Genomic DNA, 21,949 nt, shown 5'->3' with positions numbered 1-21,949 from the left:
GAATCAACGGATCAAAATCACTTTAAAGATATAAAATTTGTATTGAATGTAGAGCCCCATGCTCCACTACTTTAGACAGATTTAACTTTGATTTGAATCGGCTTTGAATTATTTCATTCTTAACTGAAATAAAACACAATATTCTTTTATGATCATGATTTCAACTCCACTCAAAAGTGATTACTATTAATACAGAATTATCACCCAGATCCACATACAAGGACATTTTATTTATTTAGTTTCCCATTTGTGACTATAATGTTAAAGTTCCTTAGAAACGGTTAAGTGTTGGTCTGTTCCTTTAGAAGTCCTAAAGGCTCTTAAAGGCTGGTTTGACAGCAGGACGTGACGGCTTCAGTGGGCTGGAAACACTCATTGTTTGGTTGCCAGCTGTTTGATGAGTGATGATCAGGTGAGCGGTTGTGAGTGGTCATGTTCATCCAGTCAACACTAAATATGTCCTGAGCTTTGAGCTGCTGCACACAAAGTTCTGTTTTCTGTTTGCCTGCCCGGCTCGTTTCATCAGGAGAAAATGGGTTTAATGGTGCACCGTGATACAAATCAAGGTGTCCTTTTGAGAGAAATACTGCCTCAGGGCAATGAACTTTGTGAGATGGTCATTTGGAGGGAGAATGTTTGTGCATTCCTCTGTTGGCAAACATGGCCAAAGGCCATAAAGACCGTTTGAATTGGCTGGTTCAAGTGTTTGGATGACTGTGTGAAAATGAATGTCTAATTGCCATGGTGACCAGTGCGTAGAATACTTGTTAACAGTGTCTTCACAATGCTGTGAAACCTTAAAAGTTGTCTCCAGACACATCACACAGCCCGAAGCCATAATGCAGCCTACGAGAAGCACAAACCGCTCCTGTGTAGAGATTTGAAGTGCTCTCGCTTCTTAGTGCAGGCCGTGTTGTTTGTTGTGATGATGTCAAACTGTTGTTCACATTTTCTGAATGCCAGACTCTTTAAATGATGTCCAACAACTGTGCTTTGCCTTGTCTGCAAACAAATCATACTTCGTCATGGAATTTCATAAGAACCAAAAGTGTAATCAAAATGGGTGTGTTTTTTGTGGTGGGGGGGATGGGGTGGTGGTGGGGGGCACTACATCAGGAAGAAAAGGCAGCTATTGTCTCGGATTACATTTGATGGAGGTGGAGTTCACCGTGTGCACAGACACTCTGGGTAGCGCTGTATCCAAGGAACCAAACCCTGCTATGCTACTGCAGTTAATGTGAGAGTTGGACATCAGCGGGGGGGGGGGGGCATTTGATTACATTCCTCAGTGTGAGCGGGGCGCTGCAGAGATCCTGTCGGGCGGAGACATGGAGCCCGGCTGGACCTGATGGAGCACTGCACATTCTCCAAGCTCCTCCAGGGGACCACAGAAAGCCCTCTTTCATCTCCCATTTGATGAGGCCCTGGTCCAGGGCGCTTCAAAAGGTTAAGGAGCTTTGCTTTCAAGTTAGCAGAGTAATGCCTCTTTGACACATGGCCAGTGTAACGCAGGACATTTGGAAGGAGTCAGCCTGTATTGTAACAGCACAGCAGGGAAAATGTTGATGGATTGATTCTAAAAATCAAGTCTGTCATTGCTGATGTTCTTTCATGTACACGTTTCAAAAAGTCCTTGTTCTCCAGTGAGTAAAGCTGTCGTAACAGCCGATGTTCAAAAAGGGGTTCACTGCACTTTGTCAGTTTGCATCCTGCGCTCGCTAGCTAGCTGCCTAGCTGGCTAGCGAGACAGATATTCACTTGCTGAATACTTCATTTGAATCACGTGTCGGCCTGTCGCAATTATTACGTCATCACCTGATCGCAATTATTACGTCATCACCTGATCGCAATTATTTTGCATAGTTGTTAGAATCATTTCCATTTAGCTGAATGAAAACGGCACTAACAAATGTCATATTTCCATCTTTTGTGGTTTTGCTCTTTTAATGATGTCATCTCGTTCTTCTGCTACATTTTAATGGCACATGATTGAAGAATTAGCTCCACCATTGTACGTTATTTCATTTGATTATTGCTACCTGTCATAGTCAGTATTTTCTTTGTGTATTTCAGTATTAGGCATCGTATAATAAAGTTATTTTTGTCATATCTGCCCGGTGCAATTTCAGTTTACAAAGCCTAAAGGGCAAATTTAATTTTTTGTTTATATTTCACTGACAATTAATGCTCTACTGTTTCATAATGTGTATTATTAAGCTCTAATTAGGCTTGTACCATAACAGTGGCATAATATAAACAGAAAAATAAAAATAAATCATTAACTGTAATTATAAATAATTCAATGAATCAACTACAATTTGATTTTCGCGAGTGCTCTAATGATCAGAGACAGAGGGATAGACAGACCTATATTTCATCTTTATTTCACCTTTATTTTATCTTTATTTCACCTATATTTCATCTTTATTTCACCTATATTTCATCTTTATTTTATCTTTATTTCACCTTTATTTCATCTTTATTTCACCTATATTTCACCTTTATTTCATCTTTATTTCATCTTTATTTCACCTTTATTTCACCTATAATTCACCTTTATTTCACCTATAATTCATCTTTATTTCACCTATAATTCACCTTTATTTCATCTTTATTTCACCTTTATTTCATCTTTATGTCACCTTTATTTCACCTATAATTCACCTTTATTTCACCTATAATTCATCTTTATTTCACCTATAATTCACCTTTATTTCATCTTTATTTCACCTATAATTCACCTTTATTTCATCTTTATTTCACCTATAATTCATCTTTATTTCACCTATAATTCACCTTTATTTCATCTTTATTTCACCTTTATTTCATCTTTATTTCACCTTTATTTCACCTATAATTCACCTTTATTTCACCTATAATTCATCTTTATTTCACCTATAATTCACCTATAATTCACCTTTATTTCATCTTTATTTCACCTATAATTCACCTTTATTTCACCTATAATTCATCTTTATTTCACCTATAATTCATCTTTATTTCACCTATAATTCACCTTTATTTCACCTATAATTCACCTTTATTTCACCTATAATTCACCTTTATTTCACCTATAATTCATCTTTATTTCACCTATAATTCATCTTTATTTCACCTATAATTCACCTTTATTTCACCTATAATTCATCTTTATTTCACCTATAATTCACCTTTATTTCACCTATAATTCACCTTTATTTCACCTATAATTCACCTTTATTTCACCTTTATTTCACCTATATTGCACGCCAACCAAAACATGCTTCCCATGAGATGATGGGACTCATCGCATCTGACCTAAATAATTCTGCTTTAAGGTATTATAGAGGTGACACATTGTGGGGTTATGTCCTTAGCCACCATAATTGTAGAGTGTGAAACATTAATTTGTTGGCACATTGTAGGGTCGTCCTTTACTTTGGAAATCCAAGTTGATAAGTGTGACTGTGTTGTCTTTCCAGATTCTGAGAAAATACAAATTGATGTGTAACATTCTTCTATTGTCTTGTTTTTAAGACTCACAGCTGAATAAACCTTTTTAAGGTTGTACGTTTAGGTTTGTTTTATTTCAGATTAGTTTTAGTCATCCCACGTGTTGTATTTGACGAGGCAGAGAATGGTTTTAAACTGAGGTGAGCGTGTTGGTTTGCTAAGCTTTAGTGTGAATCTGAATGTGGGCTGCAGAGAGGACGACTTTCGCCCTCAGATCTGTGTTACTCCCACATCCACCTAGAAGCCAACCATCTGCGTGTCCCTGATGGCCCGCTGGCCCGCTGGCTGTCTGGGTCGTGGAGAGGGACGGGGAACGAGCAGCAGGCTCCACATTGCCTCTCTCTCGTCGGCCTCTTCCCTCGCCGCCCTGCGGTTTGCTGCAGTCTCCTCGGCCCTGGCTGTTTGTGCCATGGTAACTGTGCCAGCCTGCCAGCTCAGACACAGATTCCACCTCTCGTCTCCCTCTTTGCCAGCATGATGACTCAGCAGCTCCTGCAGGGCTTCAGCCTCCTCCCTCCTCACCCTCAGTGATACACTATGCTCATCAGACAAAGTAGTGTTTTGTCATTCTCTCCTATAGCTGACCTGAATACAAAACAGACCAAAATAATAAAGCATCCAACTCCACTGTTTTGTTTGTTGTTGAAAGCTACTTCAGCGCTCGTTTTGAAAATGTCAACTAGAAATAATGGATGGCAATAAAATATTAGGTTTGAGATGACATTTGAATTTATAGTCTTGCAAGTGGGAATGTGTACTAACTCCTACTTGTTCAGATGTATGTAAATCATTATAACTGTTCACATGCTTTTTTGGGTTCAGTTGTAATAATAACAGAATGCAAGTGCCATGTTTAATCATCCTCCGTCTAATCACGCTAAGCTCTGCTCAACTTCTTAGAGTAGTGCTTATCAAGATAGCCCTCTGGAGTGGGATCACTGGAAAGAGTCTGGCAGGGAAACATGGCATCATAAAATGGGAGCCATGATATGTAGGATCTATTTCAAGTCTCTCTAGCAGCACTCGGCGGGAGTCTACCCTAACATACTTCTCACTGGGCCGTGTCTATTTCAGCTGTTTCTCTTGGGTTGGAGACACTTTGGGCGGTTTATCTTGAGCTCAATGTGGTCTTTTATGTTTCCATGTACAAGGTCACGTCTCTGAGGTTCTGAAACTACTATACAAAACACAAGAGGTGGAAAAAGTATTAAGATTCTTTACTTGGGGAACCTTTTTCTCCTTCTTCTGGATAAATAGTTTTGAGCATCACAACTCACACAAAATAACTTGTTTCACAATCAGAATTTGGTCCAATAATATTTGGAAAGTCTAAAAAAGCTGCATGATTAAGTTATTTTATCCCCATTCAAGTTAGTATAGGGCTGAGAACTGGAGGTTAGCTGTCTCTTGTAGGCATGCTCAGCGCAGAAAAGTCTCACCTGACAGCAGATTTAAAAGTTCTGAATACTGTGAAATACAAAGATTTATGAGGGTGATAGTTTTAATCAGCGACGTGTTGACTCGTTGAGCGAGGGCTTGAATCTAATGGATGTTCATTTATGTGTAAAAGTCCTGCAGCATAAGTCGAAGTAGAAGAAGAAATACATGCAGAATAGAGCATTTGAAGTGATAGCCATACATTCAGAATGTTATTTAAGCAAAAGAACAGACCTACTTTCTGAAATATGTTGAAAAATCGAAACCAAAACTAATGAAAGTAAAGTTCAGGTACCTGAACATTGTACGTGTTACTACTCTTGAGTTACACTCTAATCTACGACTATAAAAAGAGCTAAAGCACTATAATACAGAAGAAACTGACAAATGCTTTGTCAAACAAACAGCTTTCTCTGTTTTGCCCAACTATCGATATTAAGCCATCTTTAAGCTTCTATAAAATATTCCTCTGCTTTATAGTGTGGGAAGCGTCATTAGATTACTAGTTCCAACTGCAATGGGAAATATATCGTAGTTATAACTACCATGTGGTATTTATACCAGTTTCCTGTTACAACACCACATCAGAGGACATAGGAAGAGGGAATGAAAGGAAGGATGGGGGTTGTGACAGATAGAGGGGGGAAATGAGAGCACACCCTTGGCAGGATGTCAGATCTGTCAACACACAAACACACAACACAACACACTACACAACACAACACAACACAACACACTACACAACACACAACGTACAACACAACAGACACTACACAACACAACACACAACACAACACTGCCAGAGAATTCAATACGCAGAGGTACACACACACACACACACACACACACACACACACACACACACACACACACACACTCTCACACACACATGATGTATCTTGATGAGGCCACTAGCTGTCTGTCATGCACTACACAGGAAACACTGTCAGTTATAACATACAATACTCTTCCTGTATTGTAAAGAACTTCCAGACACCTTCATGTGTTTCGATCCTCTTCATCACCTGACTGGTGCTGAACATAAAGATGCAGAGACCAGGTGACGAGGCCTCGAGGTTCACACAATACACTGCACAGGTGGTCGGATACCTGCGAGCGTCTCACTCCTTTTAGCTTATTTAAGACAAAGTGTGTGTGTGGGAGAGATGAACTGAGATAACTTCACGGCCCGTCGAGGTCTTTCAGCAGTAAATAAAAAAGAGAAGATTTTACAGTTTGAGGCCGTTAAGTGGAGCCTCCTGATTTGATCTACTTGGTTAATTGAGGTGAGTTATTGATCTGTCAGCAGTGTTTTTACATGAGTGGTGTATGAGTCAATATCAAGCTCACAAACTAACTGTAGTTGGACTCCAGACACACATACAGTCTACAGTGTGGCTTTGTCCTGTCTCACCCCCCCAGCATGGTGCCCTTTTCCCCAGTGCCCCCCCGGGCGCTGACACCCCCTCGTCCCACCCCGCCTCCTTTAGCTTACCTCCCTGTTGCAGCCCACCCTGGCCCACATGTCTCTCACATACTCTTTCTCTGGCCCACTGGCCCCCAGTTGCCCCCGGGCTGTATCTCCCTCGCCTCCTCATGCCCTCCTGCCCGTTCTCTGCCCCCGCCGCTGCGCCTCCTCTGGTCCAAGGGGAGCAGACAGAGCTCCCGATTCTCTCAGTGTGGCAGCCTCTGTTTTGTGCTCTGATTAAAGGAGCAGCATGGGGTCTGTGTGAGCGGCCGGTGCAGACGCCGCCGTTGGGCTAATGCTAACATTACGTGCTTAATCATTTATGTCTGGGAGACGGGCACAAAGGCTTGGAGGGGGTGGGAGCGGAGGTGGGGGGTGCAGGGGTATTTATCAGTGGCACAGATGCACTCAGGCCATGCTGCCAAGATAACGTCCCAGTGCTTGATATAGCACAAACAGGGCATGCTGCAGGCTCCGTCTCCAAAACTTTCATATCATTTCTGTAAAATGGGTAGTTTGGGGGGATTGTTTTCCACTTAGAGTTCCCAGTGTGAATTAAACTGGTGGTCTGTCAAAATCCATCTCTGGACATAACAAACAAACAAACAGAACTGCACAGCTTTCTACAGACACATTAAATATTGAAGGATTAGACCGTCTCTGGGTCTCTAAACGATAGTATTCAGGCAGCTCCTTACTGTCCTCTCCTCCTCCTCCTCCTCCTCCTGTCTGTCTGGTACTCTCTTCTCACTGCCAAGCAGCCTGTCCCTCAAACGCACCGCACACACACACACACACACACACACACACACACACACACACACACACACACACACACACACACACACACACACAAACACAAGCACTGAGGCAGCCAATAGGAGAGCACCAGTCTCCCCATTGCTTGCCACTCAATGCCTTGTTGCCAGGACAACAGGAAGGCATGATATCCACTTTACTTGAGCATTTTCAACTTGGTGTTGACTTTTTTTTCGTAAAACAAGAAAAGGTCTCCGTCAGTGAAATTGCCGTCTGAAATACTGTTAACGCAACAACAAATCCTGTCATTATGGTTTCTCTGAAAGATGATTTACAAAGATCCCAAAAATATTTGAATACATCAATAAAAAAAAAATCATCACCCATTGTTTTGTACACAATAGCTTCCTTATATATATATATTTTATATATATATATATATATATATATATAATATATTTATATATAAAATATATATACAGTGCATCCGGAAAGTATTCACAGCGCTTCACTTTTTCCACATTTTGTTATATTACTGATTTATTCCAAAATGGATTAAATTCATTTTTCCCTCAAAATTCTACACACAATATCCCATAACGACAACGTGAAATAAATGTTTTTGAAATTTTTGCAAATCTATTAAAAATCAAAAACAAAAACAAAAAATCCCATGTACATAAGTATTCACAGCCTTTGCCATGACACTCAAAATTGAGCTCAGGTGCTTCCTGTTTCCACTGATCATCCTTGAGATGTTTCTACAACTTGATTGGAGTCCACCTGGTAAATTCAGTTGATTGGACATGATGTGGAATGGCACACACCGTCTATATAAGGTCCCTCAGCTGACATGTCAGAGCACAAACCAAGACATGAAGTCCAAAGAATCATCTGTAGACCTCCGAGACAGGATTGTATGGAGGCTCAGATCTGGGGAAGGGTACAGAAACATTTCTGTAGCATTGAAGGTCCCAATGAGCACAGTGGCCTCCATCATCTGTAAATGGAAGAAGTTTGAACCACCAGGACTCTTCCTAGAGTCGGCCGCCCGGCCAAACTGAGCGATCGGGGGAGAAGGGCCTCAGTCAGGGAGGTGACCAAGAACCCGATGGTCACTCTGACAGAGCTCCAACGTTGCTCTGTGAAGAGAGGAGAACCTTCCAGAAGGACAACCATCTCTGCAGCACTCCACCAAGCAGGCCTGTATGGTAGAGTGGCCAGACGGAAGACACTCCTCAGTAAAAGGCTCATGACAGCCCACCTGGAGTTTACCAAAAGGCACCTGAAGGACTGTCAGACCATGAGAAACTAAATTCTCTGGTCTGATGAAACAAAGATTGAACTCTTTGGCCTGAATGCCGAGCGTCATGTTTGGAGGAAACCAGGCAGCGCTCATCACCTGACCAACACCATCTCTACGGTGAAGCATGGTGGTGGCAGCATCATGCTGTGGGGATGTTTTTCAGCAGCAGGAACTGGGAGACTAGTCAGGATGGAGGGAAAGATGAATGCAGCAATGTACAGAGACATCCTTGATGAAAACCTTCTCCAGAGCACTCTGGACCTCAGACTGGGGCGAAGGTTCATCTTCCAACAGGACAACGACCCGAAGCACACAACCAAGATAACAAAGGAGTGTCTTCGGGACAACTCTGTGAATGTCTTTGAGAGGCCCAGGCAGAGCCCAGACTTGAACCTGATTGAACATCTCTGGAGAGATCTGAAGATGTCTGAGCACCGACGCTCCCCATCCAACCTGATGGAGCTTCAGAGGTCCTGCAAAGAAGAACGGGAGAAACTGCCCAAGAATAGGAGCCAAGCTTGTAGCATCATACTCAAAAAGACTTGAGGCTGTAATTTCTGCCAAAGGTGCTTCAACAAAGTATTGAGCAAAGACTGTGAATACTTAAGTACGTGTTATATTTTCGTTCTTTATTTTTAATAGATTTGCAAAAATTTTCAACAAACTATTTTCACTTTATCATTATGGGATATTGTGTGTAGAATGTTGAGGAAAAAAATGAATTTAATCCATTTTGGAATAAAGCTGTAATATAACAAAATGTGGAATAAGTCAAGCGCTGTGAATACTTTCCGGATGCACTGTGTATATATATATATAAAAACATATATTTTACATTTTTATATTTTATATATATATAATTGGAGCTCAGCCCTCATTTTGTGTGTTTTTGTTTTTTCCCCTCCAGGTCTACAATGACGAGTGGGGACCTGTTTGTGTTGGTTGTGATCACCCTGGTCTTTCCCTCTTCTAGCTTGGAAGGTAAGCATGTTGTCACATCGGGGGTGGGGGGGTCAGAATCAGAATCCAGGTGAATTTAGTTCTTGTGCTACCTCTGAGTGTTAGATCGCGGTGCCATCAGTCTGTTACTGCAGGTCCCAAATACATACAGGTGAGAAGGTGTTTAACGGACATCTGCAATCCCCCTTTCTCTTTTAATCTAGTTGAAATACACCATGTTTCAGCCTCAGTGTCTTTTTCTGTCCCCCCTCAAGCCTCTTGCGTTCATAGACCAAAACTCAACCAATTTTTCACCACCCCTCCTCAGTCTGTTCCTCTCAACTGCTGTCTGTCACTGTTATTTTAAACTACTGCAGTGGCTTGTAGTAGAAAGAGTTTTTTTTAGCCTGGCAAGCCACACTTTTCATCATGTTTACAATCTAATAGTATACATGCATACTTAGATAAGGGATTAGCACCTTTCTTTTATCATCAGAAAACATGAGTGGGCCTCTTTCTGCCTCATATTATTGTTATTACTCATCTGTCACTGCAGGACGTCTCATCTATTCAAAGAGGAATTCTGATGTTACATATTGTTTTCTTTTGCAGGTGAGGGCGGCGTGAGGAATGAATGTTTGTGTGATGGATCGTCCTGCAGCACGGGGCACCGGTGTTTTAGCCAGCAGTGCTTCACCTCTCTCTCAATACTGAACGGGACATCAGTCTTTCAGAAGGGCTGCATTGTGGGTAATGAAGACGAGTCCTTGCGTTGTGGAAACTCACCGACTCCTGAGCTGGTGCTAGAGTGCTGCTATGGACATTTGTGTAACATGAACATCTCCTTGCAGTCCCCACTTGAAGGTAAAGTGTTCATAAAAATATGTGGAAAATGTTATTCCTAAAACTGAGAACTGTCATTTTACCATAACTGCTGGCTTCACATTGTTCCACATCAGTGTTTTACACAAGTTGGGAATTTATTTGTGCCAGTGGTTTAGAGCTGTGCTGTTGGACATACAGTGCAGACCTTAAATATTTAGGCAGTTACACACTTTCGTACTTCGTTCTTCAGCACGTTTTGTTTGAAATTGAATGATAGACACTTCTTCAACGTGCCACGTCTGGACCTTAACGTCTGTAGTTTTACATCAGCGGAGAAGTGTGTGAGATGCAGCTCTTATAACACATAGCACCCAAGTTGCAGCAGTTCAAAAGTAATGAGACACTTCGCTACTAAATATTTGTTGAGCAGGCAACTGTGAATTGTTTCTACATTAATTCATGAACGTAAGAGCTCGTATGCTGCTCAGAGTTGGTTGAGTTTTGAGGGTTGGTATTTAGATAAAACTGGAGTTGTCTGTCTGTATTGGTAGTAAAGAAGTGAACATGAGTCCTAAACAAAAGGGAAAATCGATCTACCTTTTACCTGAATTAACAGTTGGGTTCGTTCTTAACAAGCAGGTGTTCATGGAACAAACAGAAAATGGTTAAAATGGAAAATGTTCGGTTGGGGAACAAAACAGCACAAAGAATTTGGGAATAAAGCTCTGTGGATTAATAAATTATACATCAACTCCATCAAATTCATGATGGAAAGACGACATTGTGGAGAAAAAATGAACAGCCGTGTCTAGATGGTACATCTGTTGTGACTTGAGCATGTATGGCTTTCAATGGAACCAGCACACTGGCATTTATTGATGATCTCGCTGCTGATGGAAACAACAAGATGGATGCAGAGGTACACAGAAGCATCATGTGTGCTCCTATTCAGACTAATGTGTCGAAACTCAATGGACAACATTTCATCATAAACGTATTGCTGAAGCAACCCAAGAGTTTTTCAGAAGACCAGTCTAAGACAGAGAGACTCGAAGCCTGGGAGAGCATCAGCAGTGAAGATATGAATCCTTTATGGGTGACGGATGGTCTATGAAACAAAGACTTCAGGCATCACTGACTACAAAAGATTAGCTGCAATATATTAAATATGATGATTATGCCTTGAGGGGCAGGACAGTTTGAACCTGCTGGTCTGCTGAGGCCTTGATGTGTGCAGGTTGCATGTTCTCCTTGTTCCTCTGGGTGCTGCCTCCCAGTCAGAAGACATGCGTTCTGGGTTGATTCTAAATTGTCTGTAGGTGTGAATGTGAGAGTGAATGGTTGTCTGTGTCTGTTGGCTCTGTGATGGACCAGTGTCCTGTCCAGGGTGAACCTCAGCTATGTGCTCCAAACCCCTGTGATCCTGTTCAATAACAAGATATATTCTGCCTACATTCAAATTATTTTTATGTGGCAAATGCATTCAAAATGACATACATTAAAATAATTGGAGCTGTTCAATAAACTATATACAACATATTTATCTGTTTAAAGGTTTGAATACCAGCAGTAACATATGATATCACCATAGCCTTATTTCATTGGAAAGTTTTTAAAGAAGGAAATATTACATACAAAGTTATGTTGACAGAAAATCCATTTCAGTCAGCCTCATGAATAAATTCCTTTTTGTGGAAAACACTGAAACTCAGTTTATATTAGAAGGTGTTATATTTCTGAGAGGAAACTTTTTCTAGCTATATTTGAAACTTACTTCAGTCTCCTTTTCAACGGCCGGCCAACAAAGAGATGTTTTCAACCGAGATGTTGTCTGATGCGAGTGAATGCCATTTAATTTAATGGGTTACTAATGGTATTGCTCTAATGGGTTTTCCCCATATCTCTGTTTCCTCTTATCAGATGTAGAAGTGTCCGTTGGCCGACCAGTCCTCAGAGAACAAGACTGTGTGTGCGAGGGCGGTGTGTGTGAGCAGGACCATCGCTGCACAGGCCAGCAGTGTTTCTCCTCTCTGAAGATGATTGATGGGGCAGCCGTCCAACAGAAGGGCTGCCTGAGGGACGACGAGGAGGGCAGAGCCACCTGTGCCACGCCACCCTCGTCGGCCCGTGTTGTCAAGTGCTGCCAGGGCCATCTGTGTAACATGAACGTCACTGTGCAAGCTCCAGGGAGAGGTGACTTTGCACACATTGTACACATTCCTGTTGGCTGCCATTCATCAAGACCCTTATGTCACTAAATATCAAACAAAAGTTCTGCTTTGGAGCTGATGTCTCATTTGATTTCTTTTTGACACAATGTCATGTGGCTTTTTTTAAACACCATAAAATTCACTTATTAACAAGCCATGTTTTCTTCCTGAATGTTTTGCAGAGGAGAAAGTGAAGCCGCTAATCAAAGAGGAGCATGAGTGTGTGTGCGAGGGCAGCTCCTGTGTGACGGGGAGTCGCTGCCTGGGCCACCAGTGTTTCTCCTCTCTGACGGTTAACGCCGGCTCCTTGGTGTACCAGAAAGGCTGCTTTAAAGTCTACGAGCAGAGCACGTTGACCTGCAAGACGCCTCCCTCCAGAGACCAGATTGTCGAGTGCTGCCACGGGAACCTGTGTAACATGAACAGCACCGTGGAGCTGCCTGTCAAAGGTACACTACCTAAAATGCACTACACAGACATTGTTCAAGTATTTAACTTTGCGTATTTTTAACCAAATCATTAAACCTATTCCACATTAAGTGCTGCCTATATTTCATAAGTTCAGAATAGAGATGACATGTGGCCTAGTTTTTGCTGTTTTAGACAGAGTAACATATATTCATTCCTCTCCATCATCCTCTGCTGAGACAGGCTTCACCATCAGCTGTGAAATCATCTGCCATGGTTGTTCTGGATGGTTTCTGTTGGCCTGAGTTACACCTCTGTGTGGTCACACTCCTGGCACCTCATGAAACGGAGAAGGGGGAGACAGAGAGAGCTTTTGAATATTATTTAGTCATGGTCCACTTCTCCTCTGTCCTCCCAGTGGCTGTCAGAGCTGGCTGACATGGTCCCAGAGGGTGAGGCCACCAGGGAGTGAAGGAGAGACGGGCGTCTATACACAGAGCTGTTGTACCTTTTAGTTTCCGTGACCTGTACTTGATTCTCTACAGCAGTCTTTTATATACTATTTTTGTACATAAATATTTATACCTAATGTGCTTTATATTATCTTTTTGGTTATACATTTGGGGATGAGATCAAAGCCAAATAAAATGAGCCGATTTGGAAATGAGTTTCTAAGTTAAATGCGTCCCCTCCTGTGTGTTGGTTCAAGTCTAGTGGGCTTCTAGAAAGTGTTACGAGTTATTTGTGTTGGGAAGAAAGAGTTGATTGTGCGAGTTGAGAAAAGGGGATCACTGTCTGTGCTGCAGGCGGAGCCGAGCACTCTTTCCCTCCGAATGTTTGGAAAGTGTGAATGGTGGTGAGTTGGTCAGGCTGGCCTCGACGACGCCATGAGATCCACTCTGGATGTGTGCATGTGAGTGAATGCTGTGGAGTGTTTAGTGTGCAGCCTTCCTGCCCACCTGTAGCATGTTCCACCACAACATGTGTGATCCGGTCAGAGAAAAACAAAAGCAAAGAACAGTTTTCCTTTAAGTCTTAAGTGAAGTTCTAATAGACTCCAATATGTTGTTTACTGCAAGCGAACGATGCTCACTCTCCTGACGGGTAAAAGTCAAATTTAGTCTTTAAAAATGAAACTTTACTTCTGCCTTCTAAAAATGTACAAAGTGATGATCTAAGTGTCTCTAGAAAAGTTACTCAGTGTAAATTTCCCTCTCCCCTTACAGCTGATGAGCTATCCAGCTACAGCGTGACTACACTGGCAATTGTCATCGTGGCGCCCATCATTGTTCTCATCGTCCTCTCTGCTGTCGCTATCCTGGTGTTCAGACGCATCCACCACAACCAAATGGAGAGACTAACATCACGAGATGCTGAATATGGAACTATCGACGGCCTCATAGCATCTAATGTCGGCGAGAGCACTCTGGCGGTGAGTAGCGGTTAATATGAAGGCGCCTCCCTCCACTACAGCGTTTGAGAGCACTTCCTGAAATCATTAGAAAGATCAGTATGAATATGAAATGGCATATTTTATTGGACTATAGTCTGTTAAATATGAAGCCAAATCAAATTCCAGTCTCTTGCTTCTCCCCATTACTTCCCCTCAGTGCCAGATACCACAGGCATGTTGTGAATATTATACACAGCTTCGAGCAAGACACAAACTTTCTGTTTGGAACAAGTTCAAATTAGTAAATAAAAGTAGACTTGAGTAACTGCATTAACTAAGGAAACTGGAAAACATGGATACTTGAAGTCCGTTAGAGTTCGACCATCCTAATGTTTCTGAAGTGTTCACTTTGAGCACCGTTGCATTATGTAAAATAGGATGGTGTAGATCAAAGCTGCAGCAGATTAAACTTGCATGAGTGTTGGTTGACAAAAATAAGCTTTTGAAACGCGTTTAATTTGATTTTGTCCTGCTACAGTCAAGCCTGGAAGTATGATTGATATTTTCACATATTTAGCCAAATATGGTCATTTTGTATGTCTCCCAGCTGATGAAAACTCAAGCTAGAGGTGTGTTTGCTTGATTTAAATATGTTTCTGATATAAATAAACAACGATGTCACAGTACTGATAACATGAATAACTTTGATTAGTTTGTTAGCTAGTTCTAATATTTGAAAACATATCAATTAAGAGAGATCCAGTCTTATTTTTTAGATTTAGGTGGCAGAGTGATTCCTTACAGGTGGACCAGAGCGACTACCTTTAAAGCTCCAAGCTTTGTGTGTTGTATTACCCTGAGTGTTAAAACACTGTTGGAATAGTGGGGATTTCTGCCTATTCTTTGAACACGTGCACTTTTAATACGATTATTTTATAATAAACAGCATTCAGACTAATAATCATGTGGTGGCACTGTAATTAAGAGATTTTTTTGTCTTGAACTATATGCCGTAATAGTAAAATCATTTCTGGCATAAATCTCATACATGTAATAAACTTGTAGAAAGATACACGACAAACACACAGGTAATATTTAAGCCTTATTTACTGGATGTAACGCTTTCTGTGGTTGTTCGGTCAATGTGTCCAAGTTATGTCTCCAAACAGGATTAAAGGGTGCAGACTATCACTTATGAACTCTGAACTAAAACTTTTATTCTCCATAATGTTTTGCTAATTGTTCGGTAAATGAATTTTAAAGCAGTGCATTGTAGATGCGTATGCATGCACATGCAGTGTGTGTGTGAATGCGTGGGTGAAACAAAACAAAACCAGTACTTTTTACAGTTACTTTTAGGAATGTCTTTTGCTATTTATTTTCTCTCCACTCAACCATAGATTGTAAGTTTTCTGCAGAGTGGTTTATGTTTTGAGGCCAGCTAAACTGATCCAAAGTTTAGGTGGAGTCCTGTGGTTAGCGTTTCGACTGAGACAACCGAGCACATTCACTGGCTCACACTCTGTAATCACGTTCAGCAGGAACTGCTCACAGTCCAGTTGGTGCCCCAAGAAAATACATGGTTGTTACCACCCATTTTGTAGTTCTGTATCGTCACAAAAACCCACATTAGTAAGGAGTTAGTCTTTCTCATGGAAGCATGTTGTAACTCTTTATAATCTGGATTTTTGCCATTTATTTTCAATTATGAAACCTTTAAATAACAGTCCAGTAGTTAAAAGTATGTTGTTTGTGTATATGTGTCATAGAGACACACACACACACACACACACACACACATACACATAAGCTCTCTCCATTTATTTCCAAACCCCATCAATGCACTTGGCAATGAAAGGCCCAAATGTTTGCTTCAGCATAATTAAAAAGTGCTTGGCAGCACCATGAGAAAGGTTATTAGGAACAGTGGAACAGTTGTGAAAAGCAAATCGGAGTGAAACACATGTGCTTGTCCCTCTGCAGCCTGCTGCCCAGACATCCTCTCTGATTATAATCATATTGCAGCATTGTGATTGCATTCTGCTGCTTAACGGCCTGGCCCGAATAAACCCAGCTGCACCAAAGAGAGAGATTTAAGGTCGCTGCACAGTAACTCATCATTCATTTTATGGCCTCTGTGTTGCATTCCTGTGTTGTGATTCCAAATAGTCTCTCAGGCAGCTCTTGCATTATGCATCTGTTTATCGGAGGCATCACTCTTCTCTGTTTTCAATCCTCAATCTCCCATCTCAGTTTAGTCATTTGTTTTGCTCAGCAGCTGCTGCCTCTGTTGCTCGGCACTGCCCTCCTGTGTCAGGTCTGGGTTACTGCACGTCTTTGAGATGAGATAAAAATAAAAGGCTTAGCAGCATTGCCCCTGTTTTGGAGTCTGGCCCTTGGATTAGATCAAATCTCCAGCGCCCACACCAGTCACCAGGGAGGGGTGGCACTTCTGTTGTTTACTCAGCAGGGGGCACCCTGCACCTCCAGCACAGACACACACCTACACACACTATTCACATTATTCTGACACACACACACACACACACACACACACACACACACACACACACACACACACACACACACACACACACACACACACACACACACATACACACAGTTGCCCCCCTCCATCCCGTGTGGGTGCCACATCAAAGACGGCCTGCTTGTATTAATCTCCATCTGAGTCCCAGATGCTCAGTATTTCATCTTCTTTGAGCTCGAGCCACACAATTCTTTTGAGAAGGCTTTTATTAGATGGCTCACTTGTAAATATGTACACAGGCACACACACAAATATACAAGCGCTGTATCATTTGTTTATGTTTTTTTTTCTCTTTCCCAGGACCTCCTGGATCATTCCTGTACTTCAGGAAGTGGCTCGGGACTCCCTTTCCTCGTTCAGAGAACTGTTGCTCGACAAATAACACTCAATGAGTGTGTGGGTAAGTGCCCTGTTAGAGGCTGTTTTTATATTAACAACCTCATTTATTTCTTTATATCTTTTTGTTAGTTGTTTACTTGAAATTTAATTGAATGTTATTTTGTTATCTATATAGTTGTTCACTTTATTTTGACATTTTATTTAACTTTTGAGTGAATTTTATTGATTTATTTGACTATTTATTTATGCATTTTAATTGGTTTTATTAGTCGGCGTAATCATATGCTTGATCTTTTTATTTTGTATTATCTGTCATTGCGTCCCTGTCACAGCTCTGTATAGCAGATAGTGTTTGTTTGTTTGTTTGTTTGTTTGTTTGTTTTTACGGAGTCTGTTCCTTGTAATGTAGTTATTAGTTGCACTGAGCTGGATGGTGAGTTTGTTATCTGTCTTGAATCTTTCTCTCTATTAAGCCTTCAAAGTGGACCTCCTGGTTTGTGTTTTATTTGTTCACTGATGCACTGATTTGCACTAAATCAAAGAAAGAAAGCAGTTGTGTAAGAAACAAGCACTGAGAGGATATTCTGAAACTTCATCAGTGACGTCCCCGGAGTCAAAACGGCAATTTAGTTTTGAGATTATTTGTTCTATGTGAAGTGTCAGAGGGAAATATTACCAACAGAATACATTTTCATATAGACAAACACATTGCCGTAATTATGAGTGTTAAAGGTTGAAAGTCACTCGTTGAAATACAGGAAGTTCAAGCGCCACTCTTCATCACTCCTCTTCACCACTTCTGCTACAATTAAATCAACATTAATTGATTTTTGGCCACTGGGTGGCATTAAAATAAACTGACATTTACACAGATATCACCATCTTTCCAAGTTGTTTATGGTTAGTTATGGTCTCAGTAAACTGTTTCCTATTTACACATCGATATTTAGCTACACTAGCATTTATATGAGATGGTTTTTCTGCCCCAGTGAAGAATGTAAATCCAATTTTCACTTTTCTTTTAGCTTATCTTTTCCCCCAAACCTTTGGCAGAGATGTCCGGATCTGAAGATACTAAATATTGGACTTTCTCCTCTCCTCTCCTCTCCTTATGATATGGGAAATATGATGGACATCTGATTTTACACTGATAATAGATATTTAATGATGGTAATTGTACAGCAACACAAAATCATGCCCACCAAATGTACTATTAGATCAGATGGAATCACATCTGAAAACAACTTGAAGTAATCATTTACTTTCACTTTGTGTCTTTTTGTGATACAACTTTTTCCTAAAAATGAATCCTCCCTTGGAACCAGTTGTTGACAGTAAAGCAGCCTTTTCTTTGTCTGGGATACAGTTTCACTGGCAAAACCCACGTCGACCCTTTCATGCTGAGCAGATGTTTGGCTTGGTTTGAGTGCGTGCTGTCTGGTTAATCCCTCTCTTGTTTCTACCTGCCAGGTAAAGGCCGTTACGGTGAAGTGTGGAGGGGTCAGTGGCAGGGGGAGAGTGTTGCTGTTAAAATCTTCTCCTCCAGAGATGAGAAGTCCTGGTTCAGAGAGACTGAAATCTATAACACCGTACTGCTGAGACATGAGAACATCCTGGGTACGTAACATATCACACAGAATCAGCTTTAGCTTGGTGTGAGACGCACTGCAGGACACAACGTACATCATAGATATCTGAATCTCAGACTACATGTGCCCGTGAGTTGGCACATAGTTTTGAACAACTAGAGTAATACAAGATAGAAGCTTTTATACTTGACACCAGTTTACAACTAAAGAGTGGAGGATTTGTGCCATATAGGTTGTTAAAGATAATTCATTTTGATATGTATGTATGGCTAACTACCTAACCATTAATATTTTTGTACTGTAGTGCCCCATTGGTAACGTGTTAGGAAGGGTGCTCCGATCCATCAGCCATCGATCGTGATAGGCCGATACTCGTTCTAAAGAGTTTGATTGGTGATCTCTATAAAGGCAGGTCAGAGGAGCCAATAAGATGATGCAAAACTCCATGTGCAGCTAAAATAACTTCACTGGCTTCGCTGGTCTGGCAGCTCTACCAGGAGTCTGAGAACTGTTTTTCTTCTTGTTAATAAAAAGGTATAAAGAGATATATTTCCCCTACGCACTCAAGCCCAAATATGTGGCCTGCTTTCTGCCGTCCTGGCTGCTGGACCGAAGCAGCAGAACGGGGATGAGAGTTGATGAGCGAGCGGCTCTGCGCCAGACAGAAAGACGACCAGCCGGCTCTTTACATGTTATGTTTACTTAATTGTTGGATAAAGATTGGGAACGTAGCGGCAGCAACGTCAGCAGGTCATTATCACAGATGAGCCTCTGCCTTTCAGAGCTAGTTATTCCATGAGGCGGATAGCTGCTTGTTTTTTGGCAGGACAATAAAAGCTGCTTTTCAGCTCTCGGGAAGCAGCAGGAGCTTCTGCACCGAGCACAAGCGGAGATGACTTAAGATGAGAAGAGGAACAAGCTGTCTGGCAAAAATGAAGAGATGTTTATATTTTTAAAGAAAAATCTGCCATTGATAATTCAACTTTGGGAGATGTGAATGATACCAATCACAGTTTCTCTCTCAGTAAGCGATGAGAGGCTGCTGTGGTTCAACTGGTATCTCAGAGAGAGAGAGAGGAATATGTTGCACATGTAGCCTGACAGTAAATAAACAGTTGTCAAATCTTGATAGTCTCATCTCTTAATTTTAACACATAATATACAGCGTCGTTCCAAATTGTTAAATTGATTGACAATGCTACACAATAAATAAAATGCTTCAAAATCTGCCCTAGTGATCAATGATCGGTCCCCAAAATCCAGATCGGAGCACTCTTACATGTTTGCTTGCATTTTATGTCGATGGAAAATATGTATTGATTTAAATATGTTTCTGAATTTAGGCTTCATCGCCTCAGACATGACTTCGAGGAACTCCAGTACTCAGCTGTGGCTCATCACTCACTTCCATGAGATGGGCTCCTTGTATGATTACCTTCAGCTCAGCACCCTCGATGCGTCCAGCTGCCTCCGCATGGCGCTCTCCATCGCAAGCGGCCTGGCGCACTTACATGTGGAGATCTTTGGAACGCAGGGTAAACCAGCCATCGCCCACCGAGACCTGAAGAGCAAAAACATTTTGGTAAAAAAGAACGGACAGTGCTGCATTGCTGATCTTGGTAAGAATGTGTGCGAGTGTGTTTATCCTTCAGACATGTACTTTAAAATCAGATACAGAATCTGACTTTTTAAAGAAATAAAATACATCATGTTGAATTTGGGGGAAATTTATAAAATGATGCACAAAACAGCCAGAATATTTCCTTTGAAGTGATGGTGTGATGTTTTGGGTTTGCAGTTTCACTCGGTGGAAACATAATGTGGCTTCAACAGGGTTGACGACCATGAAGATGTTGAAGGGGTTAAATGAATGTTGTGGTTCATGGGGACTACATAAGAGATGCATCTGCAGTAATATAGCTCCATCCCATCTCACCACTCAGCCATATTTGTTGCTAATTTAGGACGAACAACCAATACTAAGTGTGTCACCCAGCCCTTAACCAAAAACACATTTGGTAGACCTTGGACACCTTCATCTAATACAGCAATGTTCCATCTGCAGATGCTTGAATAACATCTAATTCATGTACAAGTCACGGCGACAGGCTTGACATGTTTACTGGCTCGCTGTAATGAATTCTGCTCTGAATGACGCATTCTGCCGTCCCGACCAACCCGGTAGCTGTTGTTTGTCTCCTCGACGAGTTGTTAGCTTGGAGTACATCCTGTATGGAAGAACAGGACTGTTAGCGCGGAACAAGTAGTGCTTCATCATTTAAATCAGGAGACTGAGCGAATCCAGTGTTTTGAGACTCGAGTCCACAGCCGACACGATCACGACATTTAGACATATAAATAACTGCGATTGATTGTCTTTCCGTTCATTTCAAGGCACAATTATCATGTAATAATACACATTCTCTATATGAAGCAGTGCCAATAATTGGCATGAAACACTGGAACATATCAATTTAAATGACTTTTTTCCTTTTAGGCTTTACAAACAAAAATTACTCACTGCAGACATGACATAAATAGGATTTAAATATACAAAGCTTAATAGTAAAATATACAAAGAAACGACTGACAATGACAGGTACCAGTAGTCAAAATAAACAGTGAACTATAGTGGCTCTGATATTCCACTCCACTAAGAAGGACTCAACAAGATGACACCGTTAAGAGACCTGAAACAGGGAAATGATGCACAGTGATGAAAATAAGACATTTCTTTTGGCTTCATCCAGCTGTTTCTATACACATAAATGAAATGAGTGATGCTTATTCCAAATAATTGTGGTCAACTCAAATAAGTGTAATAATGTGATTATTTGGTTATTGTCATAGGTTTCCTTGAAACCTAAAAGTCCCCTTCCATTTGAAAGTGTGTGGTGCTTATTGACGGTCACGGTGCAGACTCACTATGTGCAGTTTGACCGGAGCAGATTGTTTCCGCATTAACCTGCAAAACAGGGAACATTTCTCTGTGCTTCAGTTTATCATTATCAGTATTTTTGAGCATATGTACATGAGATGTAGTTTGGAAGCCTATTATGGTTCAATAAGCAACTTACATGTGAAGGTAAAGGCTTCAGGAGTTTTCATATTCTTGTTCTGAGACAGTAGATTAAATTGGAGGATATTTTAACAAGGTAATTGAAATTCTTTGAGAAGAACTTGTGTCTGCCAGTGTATTTTAAGAGGAGTATCTTTATACCTCATAAAACATATAT

The 21,949-nt window shown here is 41.2% G+C and overlaps 1 protein-coding gene across 1 annotated transcript in view; it reads left to right on the top strand.

The window, feature by feature from the left end:
* Positions 1 to 21,949, top strand: part of LOC138200802 (activin receptor type-1-like) — a 31,763-nt gene that overhangs the window by 7,121 nt on the left and 2,693 nt on the right. The window contains exons 2-9 of the mRNA XM_069153688.1: positions 9,370 to 9,443; positions 10,014 to 10,265; positions 12,147 to 12,419; positions 12,619 to 12,885; positions 14,071 to 14,276; positions 17,086 to 17,185; positions 18,595 to 18,741; positions 20,057 to 20,332. Of these exons, the coding sequence (XP_069009789.1) occupies positions 9,377 to 9,443; positions 10,014 to 10,265; positions 12,147 to 12,419; positions 12,619 to 12,885; positions 14,071 to 14,276; positions 17,086 to 17,185; positions 18,595 to 18,741; positions 20,057 to 20,332 (1,588 nt within the window). The 5' untranslated portion in view covers positions 9,370 to 9,376. The remainder of the gene's footprint in view (positions 1 to 9,369; positions 9,444 to 10,013; positions 10,266 to 12,146; positions 12,420 to 12,618; positions 12,886 to 14,070; positions 14,277 to 17,085; positions 17,186 to 18,594; positions 18,742 to 20,056; positions 20,333 to 21,949) is intronic.

The sequence above is a fragment of the Embiotoca jacksoni genome, unplaced genomic scaffold (genome assembly GCF_022577435.1).
Source record: "Embiotoca jacksoni isolate LCO1_2020_lvr unplaced genomic scaffold, fEmbJac1.0.p SCAF_2, whole genome shotgun sequence".
Classification (NCBI taxonomy): Eukaryota; Metazoa; Chordata; class Actinopteri; family Embiotocidae; genus Embiotoca; species Embiotoca jacksoni.
This window is presented reverse-complemented; position numbering and strand designations above follow the sequence as displayed.